Source organism: Copidosoma floridanum, unplaced genomic scaffold (genome assembly GCF_036245765.1).
Source record: "Copidosoma floridanum isolate Cflo_tuat_1 unplaced genomic scaffold, Cflo_Japanese_pri ptg000019l, whole genome shotgun sequence".
Lineage (NCBI taxonomy): Eukaryota > Metazoa > Arthropoda > Insecta > Hymenoptera > Encyrtidae > Copidosoma > Copidosoma floridanum.
This window is the reverse complement of record NW_028321896.1, coordinates 16,870,910-16,898,598: the sequence shown is the minus strand read 5'-3', so window position 1 is coordinate 16,898,598 and position 27,689 is coordinate 16,870,910. Positions and strand designations below refer to the sequence as shown.

Below are 27,689 nucleotides of genomic sequence, written 5' to 3'. Positions count from 1 at the left end.
ATGAGTTGGCTACCGGCTGTATTTTTTATTTTTTGTCGAGTGAAATTCTACACATGCCAACAAACCCATACGAGATTGAGGGAAACTGAAAATCTATTCCCTTCTACCAACTTTGGCTTCAAGTTTTTTAGCTTTTGGGATACTTTTATTACTTTTTCCTTTCTCACGTTCCATTGACGCTTTGCCCTTTGTTTCACTGTATTTTTCTTTTTTGGAGGAACGGCATAAGAGCTACCTTTTGGCCTTTGCCTTGTGTCCATAAAAGAAAACTGAAGGAAGAAGGTGCGGACGAGAAATGAAACTTGGGCTGCTTATTTCTCAAGTTTTATCATAACCATCGGCTGGAATGGGATCGGAGGAGCTGTATAGGTGATGATAAAGAGAACTAATTTATACATGCATATATACGCATGGAAAAATTAAACTGTGTGTAAACTATTTTTTTTTTTTTTTTTTTTTTCCGACTATTTGACTACTACCTAAATGTATTAAAATTGAGTAAATGAAATAAATAAAACAGTAATAATACTTGGAGAGTTAAAAACAGAAAAAAAAAAAAAATTCGATCACGTAAATTCGCGTCACGTAGTCGGTGTATTATATATTATGGACTTTGAGATAGAGAAAGACTCATCTGACGTCTGATGTCGGCTTCTCGCGACACCTGACATCCTTGGCTTCTTTCCAATAAATCAATTGTTTTTTTTTTTTTTTTTTATCATTATTTCCATAAATCGATAGCTACTGTAATTTCTTTCAATCATTATTCCATTTATACCGAATGACGGTTCCCAAACATATCAGCTCGAAATTGAACAAAATACTGTGGATATACCGACAGGTACTTTCTTTGTCCGAATCAATTAATCTACTTCAGGCGACTCGAAGGTTAACCCATTTACGATTAAATATCTGTAGTTACCATGTCGATACTCTCCGGCTAAGTAAATGTTTTAGCTTGAATAATCACACAAATTAAAAGCTGCAGCAGCTTGGAATGAAAATAATACTGAGGCGCATCTCGAATTAACCGATCGCTCACTAAATCTTCTTCTTTCCCTTATTTGGTAATTAAAGTTTTACTCTAAACTTTGGGCAACATCCTCCTTTTCCATCGGAGTCCCTCTCCAGCTTGTGCTCCGACTACAATGGCCAATAATCAGCCGAGATATCATCCGGCACTGCTTTTCCCCTCCTTACTTTCCAGTCGGTCCAAGTTTTCTCCCCGTATTAATTGCGTTTCTACACGTGCATAGACACATTGTGCAGTTGATGATCCAGAATCCCGTTGCCTTTTGGAAATTTTGGGAGTTACTTTTTCTTTGATTTACAATTCATTGGTACGCAATCACGTGACAAATATTTGCAACATCACCAAGCCACAAGCACATATTGGTCGAATGAAATGTATGTTTCACGCACATGAATACAGCTGATAGAGCATGTCATGTGTAGAGCATGAAGGTGAGGAAAAAATGCATATAAAATTATATGAAATATGATAATTTATCGTTATAATGAATTTTAAAAGTCGTTTATATTTATCAGAAGTAGCTTACAACTTTCGTCACTTTCGTTTCGTCAGCGTTGCGATAAGATCTCACTTGACGGTTGTGTATTTCTATCAGTACGACGAATACCTATTAGTACATAACTAACGATAAATTTGTCATGGACAAACATTTTACGACATGTTTGAAAAACGTTAGTCTATGCCAGCATACATTCACTTTTAGTTACTATAATAACTATTCTACTGTATGGATCGCAGTTTTATACGCATCCATAAGCATAAAGTTTCAAGAATACTATGATAAAATATCACGTGTGTTAATGCAACTTGTGCCAGAAGAGCGTTTCAAAGTATATTCCTAAACTTTTTCGGTACACGAAATAATACCAACTTGCATAGACAACGCAACAGTTGTACAATCTCGCAATTAAGTATAATCCAGAAATTACAGGTAATATATTATTTTAATTATAAAAAAAAAATGTTTTGTTTGTACAATGATAAAAGCTCAGGCAGACAAAGAGTTGTATAAACTAATTTTTCCAATAACCTATCAGCTTAGGAGTTAGGAGCCTTGTTTTTTGTAAGACGTACAAGTGTTCTGGTCTTAACCATTAAAAAAGTTATTTGTGAAAATTTATTAGATGTTTTCGACGAATTTTGATTCTAGTTCAACTTCATATTTTGATTAAATTAGCCAAATTTTTTTGTAGTATAGATATCCTTGCTAACTTTAAGCTTAATAAGATCAAATCATTTTGTTATAACTGAAATAGATGCTTATGTACAAAAATAGAGTGTAACGTATATCATAGGGACAAACTACATCATACTCATTTTTTTCCACAATTAGTTTTACACAAAATATGGATACAGCCGATTTATATTTCATACATTGGTTTTATATGTATTGCATAACGTTAACTTCTTCTAAGATATTAATGTTGAAAAGTAAAATTACGTTTGTTATCCAATAAACTGTATCTTTCAGAGAGTTATCAAGATATTTCTCTTTTTTACAGACATTGTTCTTAAAATTATGATACTCTTCTCTTATGACTTCAAGTAATACATCGAAATTTTAGAAAACCCAGCCTTATAGTTTCCAATAAATTAAATCGCAAAGATTTTTGGTGTTACACAGGCTCTTATGGAGCGGTCGTTGCAAACTTGTAGCCGAAGATACATTTTGTTACTACGTAAAAAAAAAATTATAATTAAAACCATCATTTCACATTTAAAAGATCCTAGCCTTATCATTTGTAAGATCATTGACGTATTATGATTTGTATATCTATATTGTGATACAGGTCAAAACCAAAGTTTATGTTCACTTATAATTTTCGCAATTGAAATGATTATTTTTGTTAATCTTTGCGAGTACATTAGGCTTCAATTTTATCCACACCTTTCGTACGAAAATATTAATACTTAAATTCATGTGAGCCAAAATTGCATTTTCAAGGTTTACTGTACCACGATATTCCCCTTAAGATATACAACTTTTACAATCATCATATCTGTTTGCACTAATGAATTGATCAATAAATTATACCTTTTACCTCAAACTTTCTGAAACTTATTAAAGTTAATTGTTAGACTCTATTAATTGTAATACACATACACACACACATATGTATATAGACCTTTAGATTACTCTTGGTAATTATGAGAAATTAAAAATGATATTAACGTATAATCAAACAAAGTTTCAACAAAATGCTAAAAATTTTTTCATATCCATATTTAACAGATAAAATAGTGGTCAAACGAGCAGCCCCGATCATTTAGTCACAGGCAGTGCAAATTCTTGTAGAACATCATTTACGGACATGGCTGAAGACAACAGCTCCAACTTTCACGGTATTTATGGTAATACTTGCAAAACAAACGACGCTCTCAAGGAACATAAACAACTCCACCTCAATAGTAAGTCCTACTGTTGCAGAATATGTGACAAAAGTTTTAACCGCAAGTTCCATCTAACAGAGCACGAGAGGATTCACATGGGGGAGAAGCCCCACGTCTGCCAAGTGTGTTCACAAAGTTTTTCTCAGAAATCCCATCTTATTAGGCACGAGAAGACTCACATTGAGGAGAAGCCCCACACCTGCCAAGAGTGTTTGCAAAGTTTTGCTCAAAAGTCCACTCTTATATCACACGAGAAGACCCGCACGGGAGAGAAGCCCCACGTCTGCCAAGTGTGTTCAAAAAGTTTTACACGAAAATCCCATCTTATTAGGCACGAGAAGACTCACTTTAGGGAGAAGCCCCAAACCTGCCAAGTGGGTTTGCAAAGTTTTGCTCAAAAGTCCACTCTTATATCACATAAGAAGACCCGCACGGGAGAAAAGCCCCAAGACTCCCAAGCGTGCTCGAAAAGATTTTCTAAAAAATCCCATCTTACAACTCCCGAGAAGTCTCACTCGGGGGAGAAGCCCCACACCTGCCAAGTGTGTTCGCAAATTTTTTCTCGGAAATCAAATCTTATACAGCATGAGCGGACTCACACGGGTTATAAACCATACGTCTGCGAAGTATGTTTGCAAAGTTTTTCTCGGAAATCCACTCTCATAACACATGGGAGAATTCATACGGGTGAGAAGTTACACGTTTGCAGAGTGTGTTCAAAAAGTTTTGCTGATAAACGTAATCATACAAGGCACGAGAGGACTCACACAGGCGAAAAGCCGTACAAGTGCAAAGTGTGTTTGCAAAGTTTTACTCGAAAATCCAATCTCATAGTGCACGAGAAGACTCACACGGGTGATAGGCCCTTCAAGTGCCAAGTGTGTTTGCAAAATTTTGCTCACAAATCCACTCTCATAACACACGAGAGGATTCACACGGGGGAAAAGCCCTACAAGTGCCAAGTGTGTTTGAAAAGTTTTGCTGATAAACGTAATCTTACAAGGCACGAGAGGACTCACACGGGTGATAGGCCCTTCAAGTGCCAAGTGTGTTCACAAAGTTTTACTCAAAAATCCACTCTTATAACACACGAGAGGATTCACACGGGTGACAAGCCCTACAAGTGCCAAGTGTGTTTACAAAGTTTTACTCAAAAATCCACTCTTATATCACACGAGAGGATTCACACGGGTGACAAGCCCTACAAGTGCAAAGTGTGTTTGCAAAGTTTTACTCAAAAATCCAAACTCATAGTGCACGAGAAGACTCACACGGGTGACAAGCCCTACAAGTGCAAAGTGTGTTTGCAATGTTTTGCGAAACAATCTACTCTTGTAACACATGAGAGGACTCACATGGGAGAGAAGTCCCACGTCTGCCAAGTGTGTTCGCAAAGGTTTGCTCACAGATCCACTCTTATAAGACACAAGAGGATTCACACGGGTGACAAGCCCTACAAGTGCAAAGTGTGTTTGCAAAATTTTGCTCACAAATCCACTCTTATAACACACGAGAGGATTCACACGGAGGAGAAGCCCTACAAGTGCCAAGTGTGTTTGCAAAGTTTTGCTGATAAACGTAATCTTACGAGGCACGAGAGAACTCACACGGGTGATAGGCCCTACAAGTGCAAAGAGTGTTTGCAAAGTTTTGCTCACAAATCCACTATTATAACACACGAAAGGACTCACGCGGGGGAGAAGCCCTACAAGTGCCAAGTGTGTTTGCAATGTTTTGCGAAACAATCTACTCTTATAACACATGAGCAGATTCTCATGAGAGAAAGCCAAGTGCGTTCAAAAAATTTTTCTCAGAAATCTACTTTTATGACACATAGAAGGACTCACACGCATGTGACACTTAACGCCTGCCAAGCGTGTTCGCAAAGCTTTGCTGGAAAAGATGATTCAACAGTGCATGAGACAATTAGCAAATGTGACAGACCTTGCGTTTGTAAAAAGTTTTCAAAAAACTTCATTCAAAAATCAGATGCTTTGATGCATGAATGGAATCCACCTGGTGATATGCTGGGAGCAACTACAGCACTACCTTCATTTTCCAGCACTTTCCAAAGTGTTGGGCATATGTAGTAAGAGATATGGATAAATTTTAGCCCGATAAGTTCGACTTTTTTGCCTCTTTTAGGTAAGAAATGCACGCAAAGATCCTATTTTCATACATATGAGTTAAAATTTACTCTTTGTAAAATTTTCAAATGAAAGAGCTGATTTTGCTGATTCTTTGTAAGAGTCCATGTATAAGGTACAAAATTTATTTTATTAATTTTTTTGTTTAAAGGATAACAGAGGTATTCAAATAGTACGTAGAATTTTCATTATTTTGTTACTTGTATGTCAAGTTTCAAAAATGTTCATTCCTAAAAGGAGTCAGCCTCCTTACAAGTGGTGAGATGACCATCATTGTCAGGTTTACTGGATACAAGAGTCTTCTTTAAACGTGTATCCACATGTAATGCTGGCATAACTATACTGTGCTAGATAAAATGTCATAAATAAGTCGAATTGTAATATCTTTTCTGAATATTCAAGTATATAACTATGTAACAAGATATTTAAATAAGTATTTTTTAAACTTTGTATTATTTATGAAAAATATTTGTTCAACATGTAATGTAAGTGGTAAAGCATAAAATATTTTAAGTCCAAATTAATAAAATTTTTAGTGCGTAATTAATAAATTGTTTCAGTCGATTGCAAAACATCATCAATACACTTACAGTGAGAATAAAATTCTTTTTCAAGTATCAACCTTATAAAAATGAAGTGGTCGTTTTTGAAAAAATAAAAAAATTTATTTTTGTTCTTCAAAAATCATGCATAAACTCAATTTCATAAAAATTTCATAATTTTGTTCGAACAATGCGCCGTTCTATTTGGAAAGTATAAAATTTGTACTTTTGTATATTATTAAATAGCTTTAAATAACTGATACTGTTGTATTTTAATTTTATGCATTAGCTAATCTTGTTCTTTAACTGTCTGATTACATTGTATTAAAAATTAAAAATAATATATAACAACTTATAATGTGAAAAGATATTCTGCGTGATTTACTTTTATTGAATTCCACATTTTTCATTGCATACTTCGCATTTTTAACCAATCCGGCGTTGGAAGACCGAATTTTTGTCCCACGAAGCGTGACGATAATTTCGTCGTTCGGGACATATGGTGAAAACACCTATTTTAGACATATTGAATTCAGTATACGTGAATATTACATTTTGGTAAAAGGAGGCTTTTTTTATTTAACTGGATCAGAGCTTTTTATTTAAAAATTTAACGACCCAACTTAGATTTCATGAAGAAAAATGGGACTTTTCTCCTTATAGAGTTGCATAATACGAACTTTTCACGAATCAGTGGTAAATTTTTACGAGGCGAAACATTAAGATGGTCCCGTTAATTACAATATTTCTTGATTCCCAAAATTTCCTTAAAATGGCAAATTCCTAATTCCCAAAAATATATACTAGGTACGTCACAACTACCCACTGCTAAATGGTGTTTCCAGTTGGAATGAAACGGAACTAAGAAGTTACGAGACAGATTTTTTGGTCCTTTTTCTTCTTCCCCTTAACCGCAGAGGCCAACGGCAAAAGTAATGGACACTTTAATTGGCGTCGCAGCCGCCACCAGGACTCTAACGCTACATGTATATCGTGGCATCGATTTTTTACACGCTTGTGCACCTTTGAATTCCTTTTCTTCTTTGCTCTTATCCGATTTCTCTATTAATTGCCTGTAATACATCACGAGGGGAATAAAAGGAGGAAAATGATTTTTAAAGAAAACCCAGTCATCAGAGATAAGTAAAAAGGGTGAAATAGGAAGATTAGGTATGCTACCGTACAGGTAAATCCCAAAAAGTTCTTTGATAAAACGGATGTAGTATTGATTAGAGTAAAGATGCACTTACTCGTATGGCTGAGTATATAAGACTTTTTACTCGAAAATCTCCAATCCACACAATAGCCATTAAAACTTCCTTAGCTCTAAAAGCCAATTCAGAACACACACATATATGTAATAATCGTGTCATCATTCGCTGTGCAAATTGCAGCTCCCACACTTGCTCTTGTAGTTTGAACTCCCACGCGCACCTTCATTATCGTCCTTCGCTGCATACCAGACCTATCCTTTACCACGATGAGTTTGACTGGGAAGCATAGATGAGATGAAGTAGGTATATCCAGTGCAGTTTTAGACTTCAACAACAAGAGCATCGGTTGGGGTATGTGCGGATTATCCACCACTGCAAGTTACCAAAGTTATCTCAAGTTAATGTATTTCCAAAGAGAAGTACGGGACGATGCTAGTGATGGGCTGAAATGCACATCATCCGCTGGGGTGTATCTGTATATGGATGTCACACTGATGGAACATTTGACGCAAATCTGTCATAGTAGTAAAGTGACTTGTGATGAGAGAGAAAGAGAGCGACAGAAGGAGATAAAAGTGGTAAGATTCAGATGGAGAAGAGCTAACGAAACGAGATGGTGATTGATTTGTTGATGGTTTTGGGAGTGAGGCGTCAAGTGTTTTACTCATCGATGTATCGAATAATTGATATCACTAAACAAATTTTGATTGAAACTGTCGCAAGATAAATAACCATCGAATTCCCGTTCAGAGTAATTTGGTTTAGTCGCATCATAAAAATAACTTTTAGATTTAACGTAAAAGTAACATTTAGAATTTAAAAAGCCTGACATTCGGCGCAGAGCTTCATTTGTACGTAGTGACTTTTGCAAACAAAACGTAAAACGATGTGCTCTTGCCTCAGCGAATGAATTCAATTAAATTAAATCAACAGAAATGGAGACAGCGAGAATCCGCTTTCGCTAAAGTTTTTGACACTCCACCCCTGCTACATTATGTACTCGTGTTAAAATTCACTTGTGTCACGCTGCCAGACTTTACGTACATGCTCCTGCGCAAATTAAAATTTTCGCTCCAACTGTTATTTGCGATATGATCCATCACAGAAGGTCATTTGTTATGAAATTCTCGAAATTCTCGCTTTGTATTTTTCAAGGGTTATTGGGTTATTGAGTATCAGAGATTGTTCATCATATTTCTACTAACCCCTTCATTGCACCTTGTCAACCTGATTTGTTTTCAATTACGAAGCAGTACGTACTAAAATTTCAACGAAACATAATTAATTAGGGAAAATCAATTATTAACTTTACTCATATCACTCAAATACAAATAAAAATTACATCAAAACAAATGAGCGAGCTCTCCTTGATCTGTACCAAAATGAAAAGGCGTACGAATGCCGGGTAAGTAGATAGGTTGGCCAGAGCATACAGTTTTCATCTACTGGCTATTGAGTCTGATCGCATTCGGCCAACAACTTTAACCGAGCCCGTAAATCCCACAAGTTTAGTGAGGGGATGGAAGAGGCAAATTCACGAAATCCTGTTTATCGTAGTGTCTATACGACGTACTACAAGAGCCACGGAGGAGAAGAAATGAATGCGGGGTGGGGGGGAGTTAAATGTAAAGTTCCTTCGAGGTACAGTTGTTAAGATTTCTCCTCAAAGTTCATTAGGCATGAAAAGGTGCTCGTATTGATGGCTTCCACCGACAAGTTCAACCTTCTCCCCAATATTACATGTACAATACCCACCCCTAAAAGTGTACGTCTCTTAATTGTATCCTGGAATTCCACTGTATAAACTCGAGTGATTCACAGTGCAAAGCTATTGAACAATCGATTAATGGACAAGTGGCTCTTTGTCGATGGTTCGAGCACTTGTCGATTGCTGATTGTTGGGGTGACAGAAAGCAGTACGTATTGTCGTGTGATATCACGTCCATTATCCTGGTACCTCGTGCAAGTGCCAAGAGCTTTGATTCCTGTATTAAAATCTAGGGTGATAAACGAAATAAATAAAGTTATTTTTGTGATGGGTGACATTTTGAGAAACTGCCAAGAACAATAGAAAAAAAAACAAATAAATTCATACTGCATCACTTTTCTTTTATTCCGCGTTGACAGAGTCGGTGAAATAAAAATCTTCAGTTTATTGGCCCTTATCTCATCCCCGCACCCCTTGCTCTTCTTCCGACAGCCATGGCAATTTTTCCCATCGCGGCAGAATGAAAAGGAAAAAAAAAGAAAACAAATAAAAGAGGTACCGCTGAAAACTGTGAAGCAAAGATAAAGGCCGGAAACCTGCTCGTGGGACAAAAGCTCCTTCTATTCATACCTACCATTCTTTTCTCACGTACATTCGCTGTGCTGGTCTTGGCAACGCGTTTTATTTCCTTTTCAGACAATGTCATACGTATACCTTCGTTGTTAGAGATAAGGATGGAAGCTGGGATCTCATTATACAACACTGTTCTCTTGGCTTTTACTTTAACCACATTACAAGTTTTCTGAGTATTTTTTCGTTTCAAAGTACATGATGCAAGAGGAGAGTACAATAATTTTTAGGGATACAAATTTTGCAAACTTTATAGCGCCTACACTGCGATGTTGGGATATTGCCATTTATAATCTGGTGGTTAGTAAGAAACGCGAGAAGTATAATATTAATGTGGAGCACATTTTAAATTTTTAAATTGAAAAAAAAAAGTTAGAGATTTTGGTTGCTTCCTACGTAGAAACGTGTTGAAATTAGTAAAAAAATTTTGTTGACTTGATTTTGTTGATTTAGCATACACCACCGATACTTTGTGAAAAAAAAAAATCACCGAGTTGCTCAGTATTTTTGTGCAAATAAAGTAACATAAAATTGGACAAAACTTTTTCATTTGAGGAAAACTCTCGCTAACTTAACGAAAAAATTAACGCATCGTAAGATGAAAGGTAATAAAAGTGGAGAAATAAACAAACGAGAGGGAAAAAGAACAGGAAAAAAGAGAAGAGAAAATGAGTTACAAAGTCTCTGTTTATGGATACCGCAATGGTAAGAACCCGCTGAGGAAACCGCTCTTTGATTGTTTGTTCGGTCGCTTGTTTACGCTCCATTGAATTTTTCTTTGTTCGCGTTGGTAAAGGCAGAAAGAGTAGAATACATATAAAAAGTATAAGAACTTTCTGCTCTTTGGGATTGTCTCTGGCTGTATTGATACAACAACAGGTTGTGATGAAACTTTCACTTGATCTTGTTTACTGTTTTCCCTCTATAGGGTCTTAAATCTTTTGCTATATCCTCTACGGTCATGCATATGTAAGGGTCACGAAAATTGAGTTGGCAAGAGACAGAGAAGAAGATAACGCTTTCGGGATGGTAATAAGAAGATATTCTATAACCAGGAATTTCGTTAAAAATTAAAAGCATTAGATAATAATAAATTTTCTTGATATAATTAAATATAAACGACAGAGGGTTAAACAAATGAATATGAAAAAGAAAACTGTAGATATGATCACGTATACAATTTATGCCAAGGGTGGATACATTTTTTTAATCAGTCAGTAGTACAAGTCCGATTTGGTCAGGCAACACCATAGAATCGCAGTGGAAATACAAGCAGTGGTATGAGTTTGATATGATCAGGCAGGACAAGCAAGGAATTACAGTATTTTTTTTTTTTTTAATATTATAGTGTCATACATTCGTGTACACAAAAGTATCCCTCGTCATGCAGAGCATTGCGCAGTCAAGAGGAACATGTGGAAATTCACAGAGGCACAACTTGCTCGAAAAAGTCGCTCTTCTGGCCAGGAGTCGGTCAGGAGCAAATCAAAGCTTGTGTAGATGTATTTTCAAGCAGTACCGAAACGAAAATGTCACGCTGCTGCCGGCATGCCGGTTAATAAATAGTTGGATGACCTCGTGGACAAGAGTCAAGTAAAATTCCTTTCGTACACGACTATATATTATATATTCGGGAAGTGCACGCTAGACGACTCGATCCTTTGTAGTGCTGTGAATTCCTCTCTGGACGAGAGACTTGCTCCTATCGGTTTATTGCAGCTACGACACGATAACAGACACTGGTGTCTCTCTTGCTGTGATAGTTCAGTCTGTTGCGGTTCATGCATTGGAGAACGTCTACTTAAAAGTTGTACTAGTGGTAGTTAGTAGAGAATATAGTCGAGATATGGTGTATTTTTTTTCAGTTGGATAGGAAGTGACGATACGATGCTCTCGGAGCAATAAAGTGGTAAAAAAGCGTTGTGTGAATAAATCGTGACAGAGGGAGAACTGGGAGTCATTGCCGCGAGAGGTGTTGAAAAAAATAGTTATTGTGGCCTCAGGGGCATTTCTGGGCGTTTCCCTCACCAGGCTCTTTGTCCACGTTTCAAAAAATCCGGTTCTATGGCGCACTGCGCGTTTCTGCGCTATGTTGTTTGTATCAAAAATAATGGCGATGAAGAAAAAAATATATATAAACACATATTGCAAGAGGATTTTTTGTTTTAAACGGTTAAATAATATTATAACAGTGTATAGCTGGGAAACAAAGAGAGGGAGGTCTGAGCAACAGACAGTTTTGGTTGGAAAGGGGACAGCGAATTTCGGTCGCATAGGCTGCGCGTCTAACGAGCTAATGTCTCTTCCTGAATGGGAGAGGACGACAAAAATGTTGGTTAGACTTCCCTTCTTTTCCTTCCAGCTGTCTCGGCTGCTTTTTTTCATCGCTTTGAGCTCGTTCGCTGTGTCGTATCATTTACGCGCTTCTTCCTGTTGTCTTCTTTGTTTCACCTTTGCTCATTTATTAGCGTCACACTGACGTAGGGGTTTAAAAAATATTTTTTTTTATTCTACTTTTTCCTTTATTGAAAAATACAAGTCTGGGCTGGATTTCACAAAGTAAAACTAGTTTTTGACAAGTTCTAGTTTACAAATTAATTTTTTCTGATAATTTAGCTTGTTTTTACGCTTACCACTCAATGGTCAATAATTTTTTTTCACAGTCCTTTGGAAACGTAAATAAGTCTGAATTAGATTACTGAAAATGTTGTAAATATGACAGAGATTAAACTTTTATCTTATTAAAACTTTTTTTTAATGAATTTTTTGTTTTTTCACATATCTAAAATATGCATTTCTACCGATTTCACGTGTCTGACCGTATCCTGACTATTACTACTGTGGCCGACGAAACCAACTTTTCATGTTTTTTAAGTTAACTCTGTCAAAGTATGAAAAAAAATACCGTCTCTACTTGATAACTAATTTCAAGAAGAAATTAAAGAGCAAACATCATAGTTTTATCTTACAAAAGATATGTAGATGCCGAACTGCTTCGTTTAAAAATATCGCCTAAACACCCATTGTGCAATTCGCATAGGTATAGGAGACTCCGTACTTATACACTCGCTCGCGGAGAAGTTGATTTCCGTTGAGTTGAAATTCCACGCCCCTTTTGGCTTCTTTGAAATTGCGTTCGGGAGGTGGTGCATTGAAATTCTCTCCTCTCCCCCTTTCACCTCCCCTAAACCGAACCCACATGTGCTCACATGTATGATATACATTGACACGGTACAGCTTACAATAAATTCCTCGTTGGGAAACGATTGTTTGTATTTTCCAGAGCTTTGCGAGGAGTGGGCGCTAGCGAGCAGTTGCGAGTCGGTGGGCCCGAGCACGTCGTCGAGCGCCGAAGTGGTGAGCAGCAGTGCACCAACGAGTGCGAGTACTAGCGCGAGTAGCAGCCGCACAGGACCCGATGAGCCCGACCTCCTGCCCGAGACGAGCTTCGAGCTCAAGTACTTTGGCTGCACCCCCGTCGAGTCGCCCTCCAGCGAGAAGGAGACGGCCCACGCCATCAAGACCATCGTGTGCACGGTATGGGCTATTCTTTATTTTTATGAGTAAGCAGAGGTTTGAGCAAAGTAATGTCTTATTTTACATTTTCCAATGCGAGTCGAATATTGTGCATATATGCTCAAAAAAATGAAATAGAGATGCATTTATTACTACATTCACGATGGACATCGATCCCTCTATTCATCAGGCACCCTCGCTTTTTCCCCTCACGGGTACTCATAACAAACGAATTACGAATGCAAAGCGTCTTACGTGGATCCATGAGTAGGTACACACGCAGACCTCGTAGATTCCTCGCGAGTAAATGCGCCGTAACACCTATATAGATATACCATTTTGCCCTGTGCCCGCATACACATATATATGTATATATATAGTTACGAGTGCGGCAAAATTTACATACGCGCAGCTGTGCAATCATTTCTGCGAACGAGCGCGAGTGCGAGCGCGAAAAGCAGATACTTGGCAGGACTCCGAGGCCCAAGCGTTAATTAAATTCACGTTTTCCCTTGTAGCTGCAGTGGTGGGTGGTAATACCCACTGTAGAAGTATCAAAGACTCAAAAGCACTTTTCGTGCAAAGCTGAAATGTTAATCGTAGAATTGTAGGTGCATTTCGAGAAATCAAGGGAATAATGATGTTGTAGTTGTCATTGGAACTATCATAAATCGAGTCGAGGCACTGGAACACCATGCAACAGGGGTACGCTAATTTATACAGGTCCTACTCAGAGCTAATGAGCGAGATTGGAACCGACTGACCTAATCACGAGTCGTTGCATAAATGCATGGATTGGTAGTAAGACTACACCTCCCCAGTCGAATCAAAGGCTTCGTGTGCATACATAATTGCATAAAGGCAGGTGTAGCGTCTTCGCGTGTGTGAGCAGAATATATTTAATTGCAGTACCAAGGCTTCCAGAACTAGTAAGGTAAATGACCCGATAGAGGACCATGTACGGAAACTTAAGTGGGAAAACGATACTTTTTAAACGAAATTGATTAGAAGTGGACCTGTATTAAATAATATTAAATCGTAACCTAGCACTGGGGTCCGATTCTCTAACTGTGTGTTGACTTCTGACTTGTGACACACTCGATACAGTTGATTTTGACTATTAAAATCCACATCCAAAACACTTGTCTCCACGAAACTAGTGCCAATTATGTTTGATTATTATTGTTACAGGGAGTTTAAAATTATTTTCTTTTGAAATAATTCTTAATGCAAAATCATAAGAGATACTATAATACGACAAAGCACACTCTCCATCTCGCAAATACATCCTTTTATTCTCTATGGTATAAAAAAGTCGTGGTAAAAGTAAGGAAAACAAGAATTGGTCAGCGTCGATGTTTTATTCATTGAATCTCGTCCTATGTTCTCTCGCAGCCTCCCCATTTTCGGGTGAAGTATCGAAGACTTGCATCGCGTGAGTCGATATGTGCTGTTACTCTAACGAAGCCAATGCGCTTTTCTAGTCGATCCTATACGAAGTACTTCTTTTCGGTCTAGCGCATCGGAGAAAAGAACAGAAAATGAGATGGAAAAAATCGAGAAAGCACTACTTCTTTGGCAACATATTCTTTTTTTTTCTTCTCTTTTCTGGGTGTGGCGCACATACCTAAAGAAAAGCTTGGGTCTAAATGTCTTCCTTTGTCTGCGGTTTCAGGCAAAGGCAAGTGGAAAAAAGCTCCAGAGAGTCTCGTTGGCCGTGAGTTTGCGAGGCATCCGAATGACGGACCTGACCACCGGAGAGGAGCAGCTCCGCATCTCCATATACAGGTACGCTTCTGCACGACAATCTCAATACTCCCCCCCTTAACTTTTTTTCAAAGTAAAAAAAAAAAAAACGTAATATTTTTAAAAAACGGTGCGCAGCATCTCGTACTGCTCGGCCGACGGGGCCCACGGCAACGTGTTTGGCTTCATAGCGGCGAACCCGGAGGAGATCCTCGAGTGCCACGCCTACCTCTGCCCGAAGCGCAAAGTCGCCCAGACGGTCACTCTGGCCGTGGCCCAGTCGTTCAACGCCGCCTACGAGCTTTGGCAACTGGCGGAGCTGGACACGGGCGCCTGCCAAGGCCCACAATTGTCGAATGGCCTCGCCGATGAGGATGGACATGACGAACAAGATGAGGGTCACAAAAAAGGTACAGGTGCTCGACCAAATTCGATGGAATAGGTAGTACATTTGCAACACGAATGATTTGGAATTAAATTACATCTGTTTTACCTGATTTTGAGATCTCGTAAGAGTAAATGTTTTAAAAACTAGTTTCTTAACATCTATAGCTTTGAATTATTTATCGAGTATTTGACAGTACACAGCTGGCTGTGCATTATAATTTTTAGTACTTTTTGTTTTTTTGCGTATAATTTCTCACAATATAAATTCTTACAATAATTGCGAAAAAAACAAGGATTTTGAAAAAAAAAATCGTAAGAAATTTGTTCGTGTCGTATATGGTGCACACGTTCGTATAAACCCAAGGCACCCAGCCAACGCGCATAAGTGGTATATATCTTGGTGCAACAGCTTTCTATCTGTGGTCATCAGTATAGCCAGCATAGAACTAGAAGTAAGAAGGGCACGATGTACCTGCGAGATGCATTATTCAACGAATAACAGATGGCCATGGGTTGCAGTGAAGCAAACCAAACATATACGTTGAAATTTCTGAAAAGTCACAAGGTATAGGAAAAAAATACTTTTGCAAGGCACGCAACCTGCAGTTTCGAAATTTGATGTCCTTTGAGTAACAATATTTTCTTTTCCTTCCAATATTGCTTTTCTTGATGATTTAATATTCGGAGATTTCGACGTATACACTTGTTTTGTCCTGGAGTTATTTACGCGCACATGTAAGATGTAAATATCTTTATTTTATAGGATCTGTTTTGGACGAGAAAAGCCCGGAAGAGCGACGCAAGTGCAAAGGCAGCCTTCGTGGGAGGAATAAAAGCTCGAGCCACAAGACAAACGACGAGTCCAAAGTTGTCGCCAAAGTCGAGTCTTCTTGGGTGATTATTTATACATCCCTTATGCTAATTCCACTGTTTCGCTACTATATTTTTTCCTCTTGAACTTTATGGTACTTTGTACGAGTGTGAAAAAAATGGTGACGATTTTCATTGATGTAGACACTGTTGGTCTTATACATTGAGGATGGCTTGCCAATTTATTTTTTCCATAAAAATCATTTTGCCTAAACGGATAGCCGAGTACATAAAATTATATTCTCAATTATTTTGGTCATCTCTTAACTTAACGTGCACTAGTCTCTTTTTTTTTTACTTAATCTAATAGATAATCAAACGTATAATACTGGTACTTCAAAGTACAATTTTTCGGTTGCGACAAAGTACTTACTAATTTCTGGAGAAATTGTTAGAAGTGCAAGGCCAGTCCACAAAACAAGAAAATCCACCCTTCGAACTTTGCACTTTTCCTCGGCACGTACGAATAATATATACAGCTGCGAAGACACGAAAGTTTTGCATGAAATTCCCCCTTCGTTCGCCACAAGAATGATGACCTCAGAGAGTGTGAAACTCGATACGCTCGAGAGAAGAAGTTTTTTCAACAAAAAAAGGCCCATAAATTACGGCGAAAGTTAGCAAACCTTGATTCTCGGCTGTGGTTGAAACAATTGTCCAAAATTCGTGGGAAATTGTATTTTCAAAAGAGATAATATTTAATCCACTCGTGTTTTTTAGAAAATTGCTTTGGCCCCTTGGTTTTATCACAATAAATTTTTACGTCCACATACTCCTTTTATTGTTTAATAAAAATGTGTGCAATGCAAAACCCATTTGGAAAAGTTCGAAAATCCATTTATCTTTTCTTTTCCGAATGAAAAAAGCAGTTATCAGTTAGTGCCACGCCTCAATTAACTCTATCGTCCCACAGAAAGGAAAACAAAGAGCTCCGCTGGTGTCTATTGTTTCCTTTACTCGCGAGAGCCTCGAGAGTTATATCCTCCACGTCCAGCTACTGAATAATTCAGCCTCTCCCACTTAGTTCTCCTTTTTCCTTCGCACCAAATTTTATGATTCATCATAAATATTTAATGAAACGCGTATATACGTTTGCATCTCTTTGAGCTTATCTCTGCAGTCCATCAAATGCATCCAACTCTTCCTTACAAGAAAACGCTGTAGTTTTGAAATAAAAAAATGTTGTGCCGTTGATTGCAGGTGTCCTTCGAGGACGAGACGTCCGGGGCGAGAAACGGCATGCCCATGAAGCCCCTAAACAATAAGTCACCGACCCCGAGCCCCTCATTGGCCACCAGCACCACCAGCATCAATGACTCGACATCAACAGCAGCGGAACAGAAGCAACTGATCACGAGCACCTGGACCGAGTCCGAGACGTCCCGGAAACTCGACCTCGTCTGCTCGTCGTAGCGCTTCCGGGACGTGCCGCTCATCACGGGCCTGTGGCAGCAGTTGTCCTCCAACTCGCCCTCCTCTGCTGGCAAGGACCAACACCGACAACTGCCACCTGCGGCAGAGCAGCGGATTTCGTCCGCACCTTGAACCAATGGAAGCAGGTAAAAAAATTCCAGCATATCTTCAGTTCATATTTGTTGTGATTATCCTTTGAGTAAAGTGAAATATGATAGGGAAGGTATAGCGTAATTACTGGTAATTATTGACAAATTGCTTTGAAATTTTTTGAATTCACTTATTAAACTTTTGAAGCTTTGCGTAATTTTGTATCATACAACACATAATGTTTTTTTCTGTCGTGTGAGGATATTATACATTGTATTGCCACACGATATATTATTGTGCTCTCATCATGATTGCACTCGTGCTACTTACGTAAGAGAAGAGCAAAAACTCTTCAAGCCATTGTCACCCTTACAGCCCTGCATTTGTATCACAATACTCAAGAGACAATATCGCGTAAAAATAAAAAAGGAAACGTAACCCACGAGTTTTATTGCACCAGAGAAGGTTGTGAAAAAAAAATCCGGAAATGACTAGAAAAGTTATTTGAAGCAGCTGTTAGATGAGTTTCGTGTGCGATTATCTTGATTAAAATACGTTACAGCACCGAAAAATCAAAGCAATAACTCATGCTGGAGAATCTATTTTTTCATGTGTAAGCTACCGCTCGATGAAAATTTCCATAGGCGTGGTGTAAGACAAATCTCATTTGCACCTTTTTTTTTTGTTGAAACTTTCAGGGAGGATGCGAACTTTTTTCTCTTTCCCTCACTTGTTTCGGTAAGTTAAGCCGTACTTTTTCTTTCTTCCTCTGAACTGGAAAGTTTTTTTTTTTTTTTTTTTCAAAGAAACCGGTAAGTGATTCTTCCTTTCTACGTTTTAAATGTACAAATATATAAAGATGCCTCGAAACACTTTTAAGAGTAGGAAAAAAAGTATTTTCATTTGGGGAAAAGTCGCCATTTAAAATTTTTTGTCCTTAATTTTTTCTAAATATTGTAACAACGTAGCCATCATCTTTTAATGAACAAACTCATTCGTAACGTAGCTTATTTGTAAAGTGCAAGTAAAAAGTAGATCAAAATTAGAGCAAATGCAATTTATAGAAAATGAAAATCATCGCAAGACAGATATCGATAGATCGTCTGCTTTTTGCATCCAATTGTTTTATAGATCATCGTTTCGTTTATGTTTCTAAGCTCTCACAAGCTAAGGCACTTTGTATCAATATCAGTATACATACTTGCCTCGTGTGCAGTGAAGGAGTGTGAGGCGAGGTTCAATATCTAATAATTTAACCAATTGTACAAGAGTCAGTCGTATGAAATTTTATCTCAATCATTGTTATCTCTATTAATGTATGTACAGAAGAGTTGACGTTATGCAAGAAAACCGACGTTTTAGAACCAAAAAGCTAAAAAATTTTTTTACTGAACACCCTTTTTTGTGTAGAAAGACAGATATCGTTAATTTGAATTTTTTTTAATCAAATTAATCAAAAATGACTTGTAGAAATTTATCTTGTTAACTTAAAAATTGTACACGACAAATTCAATTACAGGTGGTTATCATACTTGTTATCGAGACAACACTTGTGGCGTTGATGGACACAATTGATCCATAATCGCTCGTGTCAACGTTTATTAAATGCATTATCGGTGGGCACAGTTTTGAGGTTTACATAATACACTTTGCCCATCGCATGCTCATGAATTTTAAAATATCGAAAACGATGATGCCGCTAAAGTTTGAGGTATTTCAAACTGTAGAATAATAATCATCGAACTTTGTTTTCAACCTCCAAAAGTATATTCATGAGAACCAAGAATGAGATAGTGGATTAAAAAGGAATTGCATTCAACAGGGCGATGCCGAGAGAAATGAATGAAATTGAAAAAATTCAAACGAGTTCGACATTGCTGAGGGAAAGTTTCAACTCATAATTTGATACGCCGAAAATTGTGCCCTTAATAGCGCTTCCAGTAATATCGAGTCAAAAGCGAGGTGCTATTATTAAAAAGAGATTAAGCCGTTCTCTGATGAGTGGATGAATAATATTAAGTAATAAAAGGGTTCTGAAATGAAATAAATACATTTTTAAACATCCGATCTATGTACGAATTGAGACTTGGTCACAATTATTTTATGGTTGTTTTTATAAAACCAATATTGTTTTTCTCGAATAAAGTACATCGTTTGTGCCCGAAAACCTTTTTTTTTTGCATCACTATTAACAATACAATACTGAGAAAAGTTTTTTTTCTCGCAGATAAATGCAATACATTTTATGCACTACAATTCATGGTAGAGTATTAGGTGTTGATGATTAAAAACTTTGTCAAATACTTTGACTTTTTATTTTTATTAAAATCTTCCAAACTCTAATGCGTTGTTTTTTTTACAGAAATAATTGTACGTCCTAAGTAATATTAAAAAAAAAAGACTCGTTTTCAACACATAATTTGGTGGATTGCAATTTTATCGAAAAATTGAAAAATCATCCGTGGCCAAGTCTGACTACGGTATACATACACGCGATATGCGAAAAGTCTCAAACAGACACATGTTGGAAAAAAAAAAAAAAAAATAAGCTGAAAAAACGCAAAACATCGAAAGCTGCGCAACCATCAAACGTCCAACACCTCTCACGGTATCTGGTATCGCACACAACAGGGAGGAATTCATTCGACATTCACCGGGGGCACCTCTCACGTTCCTCTTACCGACAATAAATTGATAGCTTAGGCCCTGGGCATCCCAGAACTACCCACCCGAGTGCACAACATTTCCACCCCGTGGTTGACTGAAGTGTGGCATTCTTGCCAGGGGCGAACGCCCCTGGAATACAACAAAGTGTCGGCTACACCGTACATTATACAAACCAGGAGGAGGAGGTGTGGCTGCGAAATTTACAACCCAACGAAGCGGCCCGGGGAGGAAAAGGAGATCGAATGCTCCCGCGGGTGCGCGAATAAACGACCAGGAAATTTTCCTCTCTCTTTCCTCCCGTGTGTGTGTGTAGCTACTGTGTATACTCGGGACAAATGTATGTGGTGAAAGATCGAGGGACTACCGATGCAAGTGCGTCTCATAATTTTCCGGAAGATTGAAGATCGCGGCTTGCCGAGGGGGAGAAAAAAATATTCGCACCCAGATTGAAGGGGTTATACTTGCTTGCAAAATGTGCTTGAATTTCGTTTCGTTTTTTCTCCATGTTTTTTTTTTTTTTTTTTTTTCGTTTTTTGAACATTAACCACTAATAAAGTTTAGTTGATGCTTCGATTGGTTTGTGAGATCTTTGCTCCTTAAATATGTTTTACATTTGCTTCACATGGCTTCGATTAGCGCGAGTGAGAGCTGTTTAAAAAAAAAAAAAAAAAAAAAAAAAAAAAAAAATGACAGTTTTACGTTCATTACTTATTGAAAAATAAATCGAAATTTTACAGTCAGTACTTATGAGAACGAAAAATTGAGAATAAGATTGATAAAATCAGAAAAGCTCAAAGAAATGATATGCAACGCTAAGAAGCAATTTTAAGTGACATTTTTACAAGGGGTCGAAAGAGCCGCGTGTAGTGAATGTATGAACATGAGATACAGTTGCTCGAAACTCGGTAGCATACGTGTGAAAAGAATTTCACATTATTTTACATTTTTGAATTGCAAACAGATCCTCAGTCCCTCTTTCACCCTGGCTTTACCCTCAAATCGATATTTTTCGCCTTAAAAATAATTCGAAACTTTAAACGCTCGTATCTTCGCAAATAATGGACACTGTTCAAAATCAGAACATGCTACACACTGTTTGTATAAGTTACCTTTGACATTAATGTCTTGTTTAAAATACACAAATTTTAGGTATTTCAGTCCTATGCTAACTATTATCATACACTGATTTTATGTATTCATTAATATCATTTCAAGTAAGAATGTACACACATTAAACGAAATTTTGACATTTAATTTGTATAAGTCAGTAAGTTACACAAAATGTTTAACTGTGTACTTAATCGATAGACGTGTGTGCTTATGTGGAGTGCATTAGTGCACCGATAGAAGCACTTGTACAACATTCGTATCACTACATGTGCTTTTCGGGACCTTATCTGCAGGTACTAATGGCACATTGGACTACTCCGTGCTCAACGGCGTTTGAATATTCATGAGTGAAGTGTACCTATACCTACTCGCATCGGACAGTAATTGCTATTCAGTTATTTATCCATCGTGGGCGATACAATGCTTCACTGGTTCATTTTAAATATTTAATGGTCTAACACTTCAAAGACTCCAACTCTTTTTGTCTCCCACTAAATCAATAGTAACATGTGAAAACTACACATAAAAAATAAATTTGCACTCATCAATCGTTTGAAGTGAATAAATACACAAATCAGAGATTTATCAGAGGTTTGACCAATTACTTCTCTACAAGTATTTTCTAATTGGTATTTATTACTTTTCTTCGTTTCCAAACCGCAAAATTACATAGTTGGATTAGTTTAATGATTAATTAGTTTATTTTACCATTGAATTAAATTATTAAATAAAAAGCTATTTTAATTAGTTATTCAGTTTAATTCTTCATTAATAACATTTTTGATCCAAAATCAAATTTAATGTTAACGGGAGTGAATTAAATATTTTAGAGGATGTAATCATACACGTAAGCTTTTGCAATTTCATAAAAATACAGCCTTGTAATTATTACAACAAAAATAATATCTTGTACTGTTATAGTAAATGTATATAATATGAAAGCAAAACGAAGCCTAAAAAATGATTGGAGACTGGATGAATGAAAATGAAATTTATTTAAAAAATTTTTTTCTTGTTAATTGAGTGATGCAAGGGAGCGCAGCCGCGTCAACGCACAAATGCACCTTTATTTTCTGGTCATTTCACACTCGAGCTAACCCACATAACGTGTACACACGAGGGAGTGGATAATAGTACCCAAAGAGAGTGGAAAGGAACGAGCCAACACAAAAGAGATTCCCTACCGACAAAAGCGCAAAAAAGAAAAACTTGAAAATTTTCTCACTGTGAAAATATGGAAATTAGATTGCAGCTCAAGCACTGCGTGGATATATATGCACGTACCTACTTACGCGGACAAAGGTGGTATTCTCTTTGTACGAGTGAACTGTACATTTAGCAAGAAATACCTAAAGTAATTCAAGAGATTCAGGAAATGAATCACCAGAAAAATAATAAGAAATTCTTCTTAGCAGTCTACGATTTATGTGCCTTTAATAAATTTATTTTTTACATCATGAGCTTGCAAGCACCCTCACACACTCGCGTGATTACGTGTACACTTATTATTAAACTAATATTTCTTGTTAACATTACGGAAAAGGAGAAAAATCTTTGTGCGACTGATATTGTTCCCTCCACCCACACGAAGAAATGGTAACAAAAATAAATAACAACGATATAAAATGTTAACACTACATTCTAACGGAGAAGCGATGAAGGTAAATTATGATACCATACACGATACTCACAGCAGTATCTTATCGTTGTCTTGTAAAAAATTGAAACTATAAAGTTGTTTGGACATAGGTGCACCATTTCTACCCCATTTATCAGTGCACGAAAGTATGAAGTCGGGAGAAAGTACATCCATTCCTATTTGCTGGCCCAAACAAAGCGAGAACTCGTTAATTTGCACGAAGCTGGAAATTCCGCGTAATTGGGCATCGCTATTTTATACGTTCAACTCGTTATTTTACAAAGTTACTTCGTACGTGCATCCATATAGTGCACGGAAGTAAAAAAAAAGACTAGTCTGGTTTTTTCGACCTTTTTTCTTTGCAGTGTTCAGAGCAGAGCACAGTAGACGAAATTAACAACTTTGAAATCAAAAGTAAAAAACCCCCGACAGCTCAATTATTTTGCAATTACGTGTTTCTGGGACGATGGAAGGGAGCGAGTTTTTAGCGATGATACATTTAAAAGATTAATTGCACCCTCCTGTGTATTAGGTATATACATACACGTAGTCGCTTATCGGCCCAAGTGTGCGCGCACAAAAGGGGGTTGTTACCTAATGAGCTCACTTCATCTACGTCAGCGCTGCCGTAACAAGCTCTTGGGGTTGTGTTTTATTTGTTCCTTTTTTTTTTTTTTTTTTTTTTTTTTTTTTCACGCACTAGTACTAGTACAATAATCTCGGATTTGCGTTGAATTACGTATAGTCTAATACCATGGAGCTTTGTTAAAGTTTCAAATAAAAACGATTTCAATAGGATTACAGGATTACAGTTTGATTTTTGAAATAACTCAAAGACTAAATTATTTGTTGAGTAAAGTAATTCATAAAGCAAAAAGCACTTTTTTTTTTACGTTCTTGCACATGCAGGTACAACCAAATCATCGCATTTATTTTTTGTTTGAATTCAGCTGCCGATCCTTGCGTCATCGATGCCAGTGACCAACTTCAGAGAGACAAGCCGTCCACTCCCACTGCCCCTCACACCCCATCAACTACATCAAAATGTTGCCAAAGTGTGTGGTATGTCCTGCTGCTACGCCAAACCCTAGAAGATGAAGAAAACATTGGGAATTTGGGGATCACTGGCGCCAACGAACCACTCAGACTGTCATGATTTTTCCTCTGGGGAGCTTGGAAGAGACTCATATTTGTCTTCCTAGTACCGTTTTGAAAGTACTTCGATTTATTGATTTTTCGGAATATGAAACGCTGATACATGGGTTTTTTTTTACTTCTCATCAGTTTTGAACAATCAGTGATCAGTGGTTTTTGACATAATTGTGATAAATTGTAAAAAGATACTGGTTATTAACTCTTATACTGTAATAAATATTACGATATTAATAAATAACAATTTCATTTATATTCAATTAAATGTATTATTTGAATTTACACTAATATATTAATGTGAAATTCTTTCGATGTAACATGTACCCTTACTTTGATTTATCCATACAGTCTACCTACTCTCAACATCTTATGTGTACATAACTTGTAATTTACAATACAGACACTTTTCATTTACAAATAAATTTTATTATTACTCTAAAATGTAGAAAAGCTTCATTCAATACAATGATGTATTTTATTTAATTAATTAATTATTAAAAGATATATTTACTTGGGGATCAAGGAGATACAAAATTGAAATATCACAAAAATCAAATCATTTATTTAATGCATATGTAGCCAAGGTGCCAAAATATGGTGGAAGAATAATTCAGAAAACGTACAAGTTCTCATACACACACAATGTATTTTCACATTTATAGAATGTCAAAAATCTAATTAAAAGTTTCAGTGTCCCAATAAAAATTTTTTTAATCTTTGGACAGGTGTTTTGCAATAAGCTTGGTGAAACCCGTTGGACGGTGGACGCAACGCAGAATTACGTGACTTGTAAACGCGAGAAAAATCCACGTACATGAAGCTGCTAGTAAAAAAGATGGAAAAAAATAAACTCGTGTCGCGCAAAAAATCGCACTCTCGTAAACTTTAGTCGCGTAGGACGTAAAGTTTACGAGCTTTGCCGTTTTCCGTGTTCTCTTGTGCGGGTACGTGCAGCTATACGTATCGTCCCCTATTCTTTTTTTCCTCGAAATAAGGAAGGTAAGATCTGCGTTACATCACATTACACCACTGGATTTCGAAACTACCCTCAGTTGCACCAGAGAGTTGTAATCGCATGTGAAAACTTTAGCCACGTTTTTTTTCCCTTTTTTCTCAAGTTTTACGATACCTCCGAAACTTTTTTTTCACCACACCTTCTTTCTTTGTCCTCAGCCCTTCTGTCGTGCGGTAGCGTAGGATCTCATCTGTTATAAGCTTTTCAACTTTTTTTGAAACAAGTATTAGTTTAAGGAGAAATTACATATGACCGTATCTACTTAGGAATTATATTCCGATTTTTTCACAGTTTTCACAAAATAGCATAGTAGATGAAATTTTTATTTTCAATTCACATGATATAAATGTTTATTTGGTTGTTGTGAGGCTATATTAATTGGACTGCCAGCTTCGCTAATTGCATGGCAAGCATAATGGTTTCTCATTTCAACTGTGATTGAAACAAAGTGTTAACAAAGTCAGAGTGAAACTGAAAAAAAGAAAAAGTTTTTTGTTTTTGTGTGGGGGTAAAAAATACAAGCTGAAATTAGGAGGATTTGTGAAATATAATCAACGACTGCAATACTTATGTGCTGATTCTCTGTGATGAAATAAAATTAGGAAAAATCACATTAGCCACTTTTCAATTTTGTACCATTCGTATTTACTCTATGGAGCAGCAAGGCGCTCGGAATGAAGGAAAAATAAAATTAAGGACGATCCTTAAGATTCATCCGTTGCTCTTTTGAATTTCCTTCAAGATTTCGCTTTCAAAAATGAGAATTTATTCCATCCTCGAGTTGAAAGCCAATTAAATGCAAGGCAACGGTGCAGGTAATTAATACCCATCTTTCCTCAGCAACGGCAAAAAAGAAGCGACGTCTAGTGAATCAGAAAAAGGAATCTGCTAACATTTTGTTGTACGTAAACTTGCGTTAAAATAAAATGAAGGTATATCAATAATATTACAGTTGGTGCATTAATTTGGATTATAAGAATGTAGAAAAAGTGCAGTGAATCGTATATTTTATAAATATTTTATTACCGTATATTATAACGTTTCCTTCGTCAAAAAGTACTAGTTGCTACTTTGAAAAAAAAAAAAAAAAAAAAAAGACATCCAACACTCGCTTGTACATGTACTTTGCAAAAAAGCTAGGTGTACTCTGGAGGATTTAGGAACTGCGGTACTTTAATTCCATGTCTTACAAGCCCATAGCTCATTCTGCGACGTGTCCGAAAAGCCTTATATTTCCTTGCAGCCAATGCCTCGCTCTGGTGCTCTGATTAAATCGTTCGATTTTCGCGCTCCCAGAACTGCAAATCTGAAATCCCGTGACCCAAGATTTATACGTATTTGTAGATAGGAAATTGCATGGGAAGAAATTTTTTTTTTTTTTCTCTTTGAATAATAAATAATACATAATACCAGCATTCAGGAATAAATCGAAGTGCATTGCGCAGTCACGAGAACGGGAGCGAACGAAATAAAGGAAGGACATAATAGGGTTGTAGGCGTACTATGGCTCTACAGCGACGCGAATTTTCAGGGAAGACGGGAAAAGCTTTTACGAGATGCTAATGTGAATAAAAAAGAGGGAAAAAGATGGAAGATATTACTTTTTTTAAATTTAACTTTCATGTGCATCAATATACGGGGGATCTTTCGCTAATAAAAAAAAAGTTTTTTGTTTTAGAATTAAATTATACGAAAAAGTATAATGTGATTAAAACTAAAAAAAAACAAGGCCTTGTCCATTGCTTTATGAAAACCTTTCAACCTTACAGTACAACACTACGATGAAACATAAGACCATATCGATTTGTACACCATGTACAATCAGACGTATTCAACGAAAAGCCATAAAGTTCAGCCACATGGCTGATTCTCATCTCTAAAATTATTTTGTTCTGTCCTCTAAATCTCCTCTGATAAAAGAAGAGAGCCACTCTTGAAATTTATAGAAAACTAAAATCCATATTAAGAGCTCTAGGAATTAAAAAATTTTTTATGTGAAAATTGTGCTTATTTGTTTCGAAGGAGTCACCCGAGAAAATGGAAACCGTTATAAATCGATAGACTTCTGAGTTATCTCAACAAAAGAGTCAAAATACGTGAAAGCCGAAAAAAAAGCTTTTTAATGCCCCAAAATCGCGTGTGGTGTATACGAATTTTCTATACGTATATAGCCAATCACAAGAAAGAGTAACGAAGAGGAAAAAAGGCTCTGGCTAAGTCGGGACTTAGAATTTTATCGCCAGAGCAATGAATTTTTATTTGACGGTGAGCTTTTGTCTCAAATGGGAGATACCATAACATCTCTTTTCTTTTCATCCGTTATTTTTCGCCTTGTTTTCCTTCTCCCCTTTTGTCGTTTATGCTTTTTATAAGCTCTCAGAATAAATGAGTTTTTTTTCTCTCGCACAAAAGCTCCACT

General features: G+C 36.9%; 2 protein-coding genes across 2 annotated transcripts in view; both read left to right on the top strand.

Annotated features, from left to right (window-relative positions):
- LOC106638349 (uncharacterized) overlaps window positions 1–24,359 on the top strand; it is a 28,740-nt gene extending 4,381 nt beyond the window's left edge. Inside the window, exons 2-7 of the mRNA XM_014351466.3 lie at window positions 12,949–13,202; window positions 14,857–14,969; window positions 15,066–15,337; window positions 16,078–16,208; window positions 17,385–17,743; window positions 24,054–24,359. Of these exons, the coding sequence (XP_014206952.2) occupies window positions 12,949–13,202; window positions 14,857–14,969; window positions 15,066–15,337; window positions 16,078–16,208; window positions 17,385–17,597 (983 nt within the window). The 3' untranslated portion in view covers window positions 17,598–17,743; window positions 24,054–24,359. The remainder of the gene's footprint in view (window positions 1–12,948; window positions 13,203–14,856; window positions 14,970–15,065; window positions 15,338–16,077; window positions 16,209–17,384; window positions 17,744–24,053) is intronic.
- On the top strand, window positions 1,917–5,514 carry LOC149374569 (uncharacterized). The gene is made up of 3 exons (XM_089593547.1): window positions 1,917–1,964; window positions 3,267–3,442; window positions 3,503–5,514. Exons 2-3 carry the CDS (start codon window positions 3,346–3,348, stop codon window positions 5,512–5,514), a joined length of 2,109 nt encoding a protein of 702 aa, XP_089449673.1. The 5' UTR covers window positions 1,917–1,964; window positions 3,267–3,345.
- Window positions 24,360–27,689: the final 3,330 nt, after the last annotated feature.

What these genes read in the sequence shown, in the direction of transcription:
- LOC149374569 (XM_089593547.1), top strand. Translation starts at nt 3,346, where the DNA reads ATGGCTGAAGACAACAGCTCCAACTTTCACGGTATTTATGGTAATACT. An exon ending in TAAACAACTCCACCTCAATA is followed by an intron (nt 3,443 to 3,502) that starts GTAAGTCCTACT and finishes TCCATCTAACAG; the next exon opens with AGCACGAGAGGATTCACATG.